The sequence below is a fragment of the Rhinolophus hipposideros genome (genome assembly GCF_964194185.1).
Source record: "Rhinolophus hipposideros genome assembly, chromosome: 9".
In the NCBI taxonomy this organism is placed as follows: domain Eukaryota; kingdom Metazoa; phylum Chordata; class Mammalia; order Chiroptera; family Rhinolophidae; genus Rhinolophus; species Rhinolophus hipposideros.
Genome location: NC_138055.1, coordinates 49,633,944 through 49,645,037, shown reverse-complemented (window position 1 = coordinate 49,645,037; position 11,094 = coordinate 49,633,944). Strand labels below are relative to the sequence as shown.

The 11,094-nt window shown below is 39.0% G+C and overlaps 1 protein-coding gene across 4 annotated transcripts in view; it reads left to right on the top strand.

Moving 5' to 3' along the window:
• Positions 1-1,652: 1,652 nt before the first annotated feature.
• Positions 1,653-11,094, top strand: part of RPAP3 (RNA polymerase II associated protein 3) — a 28,190-nt gene continuing 18,748 nt past the window's right edge. The window contains exons 1-5 of one of the 4 annotated variants that reach the window (XM_081060425.1): positions 1,653-1,754; positions 5,285-5,468; positions 6,354-6,494; positions 7,668-7,790; positions 8,579-8,706. In XM_081060425.1, the coding sequence (XP_080916551.1) occupies positions 5,316-5,468; positions 6,354-6,494; positions 7,668-7,790; positions 8,579-8,706 (545 nt within the window). In that variant the 5' untranslated portion in view covers positions 1,653-1,754; positions 5,285-5,315. The remainder of the gene's footprint in view (positions 1,755-5,284; positions 5,469-6,353; positions 6,495-7,667; positions 7,791-8,578; positions 8,707-11,094) is intronic. The other 3 variants (XM_081060427.1, XM_081060428.1, XM_081060426.1) reach the window with 3 other exon arrangements.

The following is an 11,094-nucleotide window of genomic DNA, read 5'->3' as shown; positions in this document are numbered from 1 at the left end:
AGGGTCTATGAGGTTTTACTAGAGCAGCCAGCTGGTTCCTTTCTCCCATCTCTACTGACTCTGCCAGAATTAATAATAATAATAAAAACACAGTTGCTTTTGTTAAGAACATCTATCAGTCAACATGTTTTAAAGTTTTTTTATTATTAATTTTAAAGCACAAAAAACTCTTAGTTATCTATTCGCTTCACACAAAACCCACAACAATCATTCCATTAGTACATATTTTAATGACACTTAATGATTGGACTACTGTGGCTTTAAAATACAAAGATACCAAATAATTAGACAGTGGGAATGATGTGCTAATGTGGACGTTGTAAGGGAGGACCCCAGGGCCCTACCTGGATTCATGGTTCCCAGTCTCAGCTGCACGGCTGTATCCTGTGCTTTAAAAAAATCATCCTACTTCTTCCAAATAACCTTTTTTGAACTTAAGAATGCTCTGATTTCTTTCTCATCTTACCCTGTTTCCCCGAGAATGGGGCCTAGCCGGACCATCAGCTCTGGTGCGTCTTTTGGAGCGAAAATTAATATAAGACCCAGTATTTATGTTATATTATGTTATAGATTCAGTCTTATATTATACTAAAACAAGACTGGTCTTGTGTTGGTTTTTGCTCCAGGAGACGCATCGGAGCTGGTGGTCCGGCTAGGTCTTATTTTTGGAGAAATGCGATAATACCATAGCACCATACTATATACAATGTAGTCCTTTGCTTGTATCTTTCACTGCTTAGCTATTCCATGTAAGTTAACTTAACTCTCTGAATATATTAAAAACTCTCTGAAGACAAGGAAAAAAAAAATCATGATGCCCAGGCTGCACTAATTAAATCAAAATCTCTGGGTATGGGACCTAGAAATAAAAATTTTTTCCTGCTTCCTAGGTAAATTTCAAAGTTCAGCCAACCTTGAGAACCACTGATTTGGATTTTTGCGATAATTGTTGAGGTCATAGAGCTGTTTCAAATGGAAATTTTTGCTTGTTTCTGTTTTTGTGGGCATTAAAAATTATTACCTATTCTTCTTCTTTTTTTTTTTTTTTTTTTTTTTTTTACAATTTTAGAGTTGTCATGAAAATGAAAAAAGCTCACTCATACAGGAAGCAGAAGCAAGACATGTTAAAAGCTTCATATTCGTTCTGCTTTGTAAGCCAGAGTACATCTAAAGACAGACCTTAATATACGCGTCTAGAAAGACTCAAAGATACACTTAGAAAAGGAGATTTACTTGCAAGGGTGTAAGGGAGTCAGACCCAAGCACTGGTTTGCCAAATATAAGTACTTAGGGGGGGAAAAATCCTGCAAAATTGCCAGAGCTACAAGTTCACATCGTCTATTCGCGGTAGAGAAACAGTAACTTTCTCACATGATCGTCATACCTAACAAAGGTCGTGACATATCGTTAGACATCAGCAAGGCAAATATTAGGGATAAAATTGAGGGAAGTCCAAGGAAATAGTCAAGGCGTTACTATTTTGGGCATCAGAACAAGTCAGGACGACCCCGCAGATTGTGGGTTGCCTCCGGTGAAGCTGAATCATATTAGAAGCAGGCAGGGCATCAGATTTTGTATTAACACACCTGCCAATCCTCTAAGCCGGGGCGTTCCCTCTGACTTTCTGCGCACGCTCCGGGGGGCGGGGCGAGGGCGCGCGAGGACTTGTGGGAAAAAGCCCGGGAAGGCGGGGTTCGGGGGCCGCCGGCTGCGGGCGGGACGCGGCGGAGGTGCGGAGCTCACGGCCCGGTGAGGTGAGCCTGGTTTGCCGTTATCGCCGAGACGGCTTTTGGGGTCGCCTGGCGGGAGAAGCGGGCCCGCCGGGGGTCCAGGGGAGGCCGAGAGGGTGAGGGCGGGCGGGGGCGCGGCCTTCGGTTGGCCCGCTGGTGTCCCGGGTAGCGGCGTTCGGGGGAGCGGGGAGCGGGGAGCGCGTTCCCGGTTCAGGTCGGGGCTCGACCCGCGCGGCCCGGGCCCGGACGTTCTGCTTCGCTGACGGTCTCTCCAGCCAGGCTGTGCGGGGCAGTGCGGTTTTGCGGCCGTGAGGACCGCACGCCCACCTTCCCGACGAGACCGCGGGGGGGCCCGCCCGCTTTCGGCGGGCGCGTGCCGTGCTTGCCTGGCCGTGGGGCGTGAAAGGGGTACCCTCGAGCCCTGGAGGTTTCTCGCTGCCTGCCTGGCCCTCGGCCCCGCCGCAGGTTGCGGGGCAGTGGTTGGGCCTGCAGGAGTGGCAGAGGGGACGCGTGAAATGGGCAGGGTTTTGACCTTTTCCACCGTCTTGGTGGCTTCCTGCGCTTTTATGCATATGTTTGGGTCCCCAGCAGAGTATTGTACTGGTTTTGTTTTTTAATGAGATAAACGTATGTGAACGAACATGGGCGCTGGCCAAAAGAAGCTTGAACTTCGTTTGGTTTCTGAGCCTAGGCTGGGGCGGGGGGGGGGGGGGTCAGACCTGCATTTGCAACTGTCTCTCCCTCTCGAGGAATCCCTTTTCTAATCACTCACATCTCTCCCGTTCTGCTCCTCCTCCCCCCTCCCCCCTGAAGCTTTGAGCCTGCTCTCACCTTTTGGGGACCTTGCCCCATCCCTCATCCTCTTTCCTATACCTGTGTCTTCTGTGACGATGTTTCTCCCCAGGGCTCTCCATCAGACCATAGTCCTACACCGATTAATGATGAACATCTGTTCTGGGGTATGTGCTGAGAAATGTGTCAGTAGGCGAGTCATCGTTGGGTGAGCATCGTAGAGTGCGGTTACACAAACTTAGATGGTGTGCCCAGCTACACACCTAGGCCACCTGGTACAGCCTCTTGCTCATAGGCCACAAGCCCGGACAGCGTGGTACTGTACAAGACAACTTCGTTTAAATCAAGGACAAGAGAAAATGATGCAATGAAGGGACACGGTAAACATGAGATTGAGAGACTGCAGCTGGTGTAACACGGCATAATGTTTTACAGCCAACTTTTTTAATAAGCAGAAAGAGTACACTCTAAAATAACAAAAAGTAGGGGCCGGCCTGGTGGCTCAGGTGGTTAGAGCTCCATGCTCCTAACTCCGAGGGCTGCTGGTTCGATTCCCACGTGGGCCAGTGGGCTCTCAACCACAAGGTTGCCAGTTCGACTCCCACAAGGGATGGTGGGCTGCGCCCCCTGCAACTAGCAATTGGCAACTGGACCTGGAGCTGAGCTGCGCCCTCCACAACTAAGACTGAAAGGACAACAACTTGACTGGAGAAAAGTCCTGGAAGTACACACTGTTCCCCAATAAAGTCCTGTTTAAAAAAAAATAAAAAAAAATAAAAAATAAATAAAATAACAAAAAGTATAGTGTAGTAAATGCATAAACCAGTAATATGGTCATTTAGTGTCATTCTCAAGTGTTATGTACTGTACATAATTATAATTGTGTGTGCTCAACTTTTATATGACTGGCAGTGCAGTAGCCAGTCATAACTCAGCATCACCACAAACGTGAGTAATGTGTGTATTACAGTGGCTACGATGTCACTGGGTGGCAGGGTTTTTTCAGCTCCATTATAATTATGTGACCATGGTCATGTGTGTGGTCCATCGTTGACCCAAATGTGGTTATGTGGCACATGAACAATCTTATCAAAGACAAAATTACATTAATACCCATATAATAATCTCATTTACTTAGCCTGTTGTATTTCCATTCTTTTAAAAAATTCCATTAAAACTCTCAATTTTTTTTCAATAATCTTTATATGACTGAATATAATATACTTTCTTTCCCCCATACGACTTCTGTGGCATCCACAGAAGTGGCCTTCAAGAACTCTTGAAAATATCCTTCTGTAGCAGCTCCCTAGATGCCACTGCCTAGTTTTTCCAATGTTGGCATCTCTTGCTCAGTTTGTTCCCTAAATGTTAGTGTTCTCCAGGTTCTCCCCCCGACACGCCTCCCATAGTCACAGTGATTAAACGTGTTCAAATCCCATGATTGTAGCTTCCACCTTCATGTTAGTGACACCCAAATTTATATCTCTAGCCCTCTGTAACTACCTACTGGATTCGTCCTCCTCATGTCTCAGGAGAACTCAAATTCAACATATGAGTATCCCAAACTGAAATAGCTGTCTTTTCACTTGTCCTCCAACCCTGAAACCGTTTTTCCTTTGAAAATTGTGATTGCTGACTCGAAACGGCACCACTAATATTACCAGGCTCCCAAACAAGAAATCTATGAGACAGTCCTTCTTTGCTCCCCAATTCCTCATTCTAATCAGTCATTATGTCCCTTTCATTTTACCACCTTAACACTGTCACATAGCTTTCAGACTATAGGTCAGACCTCCTGGCCTGACATTTCAAGATCTGTTCTATTTCCACTTCATTAGCATACCATCATTCTCCCTCATCTCCCTCATAGTCCCTCACTCTGCCTGCCCACCCCTTCATGTAAATCACTTGGCTGGGCCCTTTTGAAACTCAGGCTGAAGTTGCAGCACCTCTGGAGCCTCTTTTCTTGAACCCACCACCTGATTTATGCCTGTCCTTTGTGGTCAGTCCTGTATTCTAGTGACACCCAATGACATCTGTCTGTATGTCTAGCACAATGGTTCTGAACCAGGGGTTATTATGCCTTCCCAGGGACATTTGACAATTTCTGGAGACATTTTTGGTTGTCACAGTCTGGAGGGGAGGCGGTGATACTGGCACCTAGTTGGTAGAGGCAAGGGACATTGTCAATCTTACAATGCACAGGACAGCCCTCCGACAACAAAGAATTATCCAGCCCTTAATGTCAATAGTCCCAAGGTTGAGAAACCCCTGCTTAGTCTAGCCTGGTATTTTGTTACTCAGTATTTGATTGTTTTTTTCCCTTCTCCACTAGACAAGGGACTTTGTATTACTAATTTTTACAACCTTAAATCTTGATACAAGATCTATCACATAGCAGTTCAATAGATGTTGAAAGAAAAAGGAGCAAAGGACGTAATTAGGATACATTTATAAAGTCTAGAGATGCGCAGCCAGTCTGCTCCTATGGGCTACTTGCTAATTTCAGTGATTCTTTCCCCATTGCCTTTCATTCATGTTGCATTATGGGGATGCTCAAACTTGTTTCTTTTTCTTTTTTTTTTTTTATTCAGCCAACATTGATTGCCTCATTTAAAGAATAATATACTGATATTTTCTTTCTTTAGCAGCACTTTAGGCTGTCTTCTATCTATGTATCTTGACCATTTATGAAGAGGTAAAAAGTCATTTGCTAGGTGTCAAAAAAACGAAACCAAGTAATTCTATTTAATTTTTATCAGAGGTTGATTGGTCAAAACTCTGCAGGCCATAATGACTTCAACCAATAAAGCAATTGAATTACAACTACAAGTGAAACAAAATGCAGAAGAATTACAAGACTTTATGAGGGATTTAGAAAACTGGGAAAAAGATATTAAACAAAAGGATATGGAACTAAGAAGGCAGAATGGTGTTCCTGAAGAGGTAAACTTCTTACTTAAATTTCTTAATTAAATTCCTACTTCAGAATCCAGCATAATTATTTGTTTTAAAATAAAGCACCTTTTAAAATGGTTTGTGAAAATACTGAAGTTGAAGTGATTTGCTTCCGGTCAACATTATAGAAAATTCTGCTTTTTAAAGTCTTTGTAGTAATTGTATGAACTATATTAAGACATTTTAAAGTTAGTGAATAGTTTAACATTATGAAAAACATTATGAAACATTATGAAAAATTCTGCTTTTTGAAGTCTTTGTAATAATTGTAAAACCTATATTAAGACATTTTAAGTTAGTGAACAGTTAACTGAAAAGATCATATGATAATTCTTACGGTAAATGAATAGCATAAAATACGTAGATGTGTATATATATCATGTATATCATATAATTATATATTTAATGACATACTAACACATACTATTGCCATTAAAATATATATAGTACCTCAATTCTGTTAAATGATTTTCTAAAGACTGCATTTAAATATGGGCAGCCTTTTCATACTGTATGCAATGATGTGGAGGCAGTTCAGCTTGCCATTTGTATTGCTAATTCATTGTACTAAGGCTGAATGAAGATCAGGAAGTTTGAATTTAAGATTGCAAATTAAATGTATAATTAAAATTTCTAGATAATACTTTTCTTGTGACTGAACAATATTCAACGTTCGTCTAAGGATGAATTAAACTTTAAAGCATAAATTATCTTTATAAGTGAAGGTGGTAAATTGATATTTTTAAGCACTTGAAAATTAAATTTGAAAGTACTTCTTACTTGAAATATAATTTAGAGAGAATTATAAATATTGCTAGTTATACAGGAAAGTAATAGAGCAGTGCTCAAACCATGTTTTTTTCCCCTCACTAGAATTTACCTCCTATTCGAAATAGGAATTTTAGGAAAAAGAAGAAAGGCAAAGCTAAAGAAGCTTCTAAAAAAACCAAAGATGAAAACACAAAAAACAGGATAAAATCTTATGATTATGAGGCCTGGGCAAAACTTGATGTGGTAAGTTAATCTAGTTATGTGCTTCTTAATATCTGAGTAAAATTTTCTTGGTGGTAGCTAAGAGTCATGGATTAAATGAAAAATAACGTAGAGTTCTTATAACCTGTTTCTTTGTCTTATAGACTATTTTATATGGAATAAAAATGTAATCACAGAACTCTTCAATTAACCAAATTATTTTTTTCTCCTGCAGCCTCTTTCAGTGAATAGTAGGTGAAACAGCCAGGATTCTTTTATTATTATTATTTTTTCTCTTTTTGCAAAAAATATCACCGTAGAGGTCCAGTGTAGTCTTCACCCAGTTTCCCCCAATGGTTACATCTTAACTACAGTATAGTATCAAAACCAGGAAGTTGACATTGGTACAATGTATGTATAGTTCTACGCCATTTTATCACATGTGTAGGTTTGGGTAACCACATTGCAAAGAAGATACAGAAATATTGCATCACCATAAAGATCTCCCTGTGTTACCCATTTATAGTGGGGTTATTACTGTGAAAAGAATGTGTGAGTCAAAAGAGATTGGGAATTGTTGGACTAGCATATTGTATATTTTCTTTGGTAGAGTCAGCTGTATTTTGGGATACATGAAGACACTATAGCATAATCATTGAGAGCTGTCTGGAGGGGACAGACTGCCTGGGTTCAAATCCTGACTTGGCCACTTAACTAGCTGAGTGACCTTGAGTGAGTTAACTAACTTCTGAGTTTCAGTTCTTTCAACTGAAAATCACAGTAATTATACCTTTGTCATAGATTGTTATAAGAATCAGGAACCTTTCTCTGGTATTGGTTGCTATTACCTTAGTTTGGGGTTATTTGCAAACTTTTTTCTTTTTTTCTTTTTTTTCTTTTTTTCTTATGTCAAACCATAATACCTTACTGCTATGTAATAGTTTGTGATTTAGGAGTGGTTTGGAGACTCTGTTGACTGAACTTAATTTATGAGTTCAAAGTCAGATTCTTTAAGTGGTTTGGATCTTGGTTTTCTAAGCCAGGGTAACTTTGGATATAATCTCAACAATGAGAGATGGTTTGGGTTGCTTTTATAATAAGCCTTTAGGTCCTTAGACATAACAACTTATTAAGTTCTGTTGAGTGTACTTTTTTGTGTGTGCTTTTTTAATAGTCATGTGATTATGAGCACCGTTCTCCTACTTACGATTTCAGGAAAGTATCCTTGATGAGCTTGACAAAGAAGAGAGTACCCATGATTCTGTGTCTCAAGAATCAGAGTCAGAAGAAGATGGAATTCGTGTAGATTCACAAAAGGCTCTTGCCCTAAAAGAAAAGGTACTCTTTAGGTTAGCTTTAGGTAGGCAGGATATGTAGAAAATCATGTGGATCCCAAGATTTCTTCAGCATAGTTTAGGGGGTGTTCACACTTTAAGTTGCTTTGGCTGTGTCCCTATTGGGAGGCAGTATAGGATAGTGGTTAGGCGCATGTGCTCTGAAACTGATGACCTGGGTTCATTCCTGTGACAAGTTCTTCAAATTGCCTATGTTTAGTTTTCTCAGCTGTAAAATAAGATGAGTATTATTACTAAACCTCAATGAGTTATTGTGAATATTAAATTTATTATATGTGAAGTGCTTGGACCGTACAGAGACTCGTTCCAGGGTTTTAGTAGATTAAAGTAACTTATAAATCAGCATGTGATTCTTGACATGAATATTATATTCCACTCCTCCATGCCCTAGGCCATCGGGATGTTCAACATCTCCCTGAGGAATGTCTCATTATAAAACTAGGTGAATTAATTTTTAAAAAGGTGGCACTCTTTAGATTGAACTTCATCTTGATGGCTTCTTTTTTGTTACATTTCTCTGGGTTATTATTGTCGATAAAAAGTATATAATGCCAAGTATTTTACTCATTTTTCTGCCAGGACTCTTGGATTGTGCCCCCACTATGAGTATATAGTGAATTTTAGCGCTTGTAAAAAGACCGTTTGGCTCCATTATCTTTTTTCCCCTGTTAGCCTTGATCACACAGCTGAGTTAGAATGAGGTGGATAATACTGAAAAAATTGGTTCTGAATTCCTGTGCCAGTATGTATCTGACTTGTATGCTTTTTCAGGGCAATAAGTACTTCAAACAAGGAAAATATGATGAGGCAATTGAATGCTACACCAAAGGCATGGATGCTGATCCGTATAACCCCGTGTTGCCAACAAACAGAGCCTCCGCCTACTTCAGGGTGAAAAAGTAAGGGATTTCCCTAACGTGTGTGAATACTCTGTGTATATGGAGACTGGTATTTTAAAAGTCTTTCATGATAAAATGTGTGGGAAAGATTGAAAAAGCATTACATTTTCATTTCAAATTCTTATAGCTCACCCTCTTTTATTTATTTCATTTAAGCCGTTTTAAACATTCGGTTGCTCAAACCATGCCCCCTGTAGCTCACTTTGCAGAGATGTTCTTCAGAAATTGAATAATGCTGTTCTTTACCTCATTCACAAAAGAAAACATCAGCGGGTAAAAATTGTTAGAAGTTAATTTCCCTCCATTATTTTGAAAAATCATTTATACATTATTTAACCTAGAGAACTTTCATTATGGTAAACTTAAAATATGTCCCAATATTTGTTTGTCGTACTGACTCTTTAAATACATACTTACTGTTGAAGAACATAAATCTTATGGTCTTATCATAAGCAGGGAACTGACCTATCATGAGAATTTGTAAAAAGACAAAATACCAACAAGGAATATATTCTTACTGTTTTAATTATTTTATGGAAATACAAGGTGCTGTAGGGAGTGTTAGTAGGGGGTATAAAATGGTAATTGGTTTCTGAGTTTTTACTGTGTTTAGGTCTTTGCAATTTATGATGTTAATATCCTGACAAATTTATATTTTATAATATTTAATATCTACAATATATGTAAGTGATGAAGAATAATTTTAAATAATCTCAACATGAACCCATCACCCAATTTAAGAACCAGAACATTATTCTTTTTGAGGCTACCTTGACTCTCCTTTCCATATCCTGACCCTTTTCCTGCTCAGTTAACCACTATCTTGACTGGTATCTTTATCATTCTTTGGACTAAAAAAAAAGTTCATTTTATATATGTATCCCTAAATAATAGTATTGTATAACTTTGCTTAGTTTTGAACTTTAAAAGTGTATCACACTGAATGTAGTCTTAAATTTCTCTGACTGTTTCTCAGGTTTGTCATGTTTTACATACATAGCTGTAGCTCTCTCATTTTCACTTACATACAGTTTCTTTTTAGGAACTTACTGTTATGTATCCATTCTCCTATTGCTGGATTGTTGGTTGATTTCTTTCTTCCTCTCCTTCCTTTCCATCTCCCCCTCCTCCCCACTCTCTCCCTACTTCCCACCTTCCTTATTTAAAAACCGTCATACTGGGAACACTTTTGTGCATGTTTCTTGGTGCTGCGTGGTAGGATGTGCACATGTTCTTTAAAGGGTGATGACCTGTTACAAAGGTAGCTGTACAGGTTTGTATTCCCATTAGCAGTGTGTGAGAATGCCCATTCTGTGTCTTTACCAACACTGGTATAACTGGGCTTCTTAGTTGTTTTCAGCCGAGGGGGTATAAAATGAGAATACATTGTGGTCTTACTTTGCATTCCCCAGTTTCTAATGAGGCCGAGCATCTTCTTATATGTTTATTCACCACTTGTATTTTCTGTGAAATGCTTGTTTTGTCTTTTGGCCATTTTTCTGTTCTTCTGTTTTGCTACTGATTTTTAAGAGTTCTTTATTCTGGATACTAATCTTTTAGTGTTTGTTTATAATTATCTTTTCCCAGTTTGTAGCTTATCTTCTTTCCTTTCTTTATGGAGTCTTGATGAACAGAAATTTTTAATTTTAATGTATATCAATTTACTGATTTTTTTTAAAAAAATTAGCCTTTTAAAAATACAATTTGTTGAAATAGTTTCCTTCCCTGAGCTTATACTAGTGTCCTATATTTTCTTCTAAAAGTTTTTTTGTTTCACTTTTCACATTTAAGTCTTTTTATATACACAGAAGGTAGAATTCCAATTTATATCTTTTCATGTGACTATCCCAGGGTGCCAGCCGTATGTAGCGAATGTCCACCCATGCCTTCCCCATGGACCTACAGTGCCACCATCGTCATAGGTCAGGTTTGCATGCATCTCTTTCTCATCTCTATTCTTTACATTGATCTGTTGCCTATTACTATACCCATTCCACTGCATCTTTAATTGCATTGTAAGTCTTGATGTTTGTCATAGGGCATGTTTTCCTACCTTATTCTTCAGGAATGTCTTGGGTTTTCTTGGACTTTAGCTTATCAATATAAATTTTAGAATCATCTTGTCAAATTCCTTGAAAATGTCTGTTGGGATTTTGATTACAATTGCTTCGAATTTATAAGATCAGTGTGGAGAGAATTATATTGTTATGTTTTTGTGCCTTATAGATGAATGTGAAATATCTCTATAGATGAATGTGAAATATCTACTTTAATGTCTTTGAAGACGGTCTTGCAATTTTCTGTATATGGGTCTTGTACATCTTTTGTTAGATTTGATTTTTGTTTCTGATCTCTAGTAAAGCAGCCACCTTGCTTAACCTTCATTAT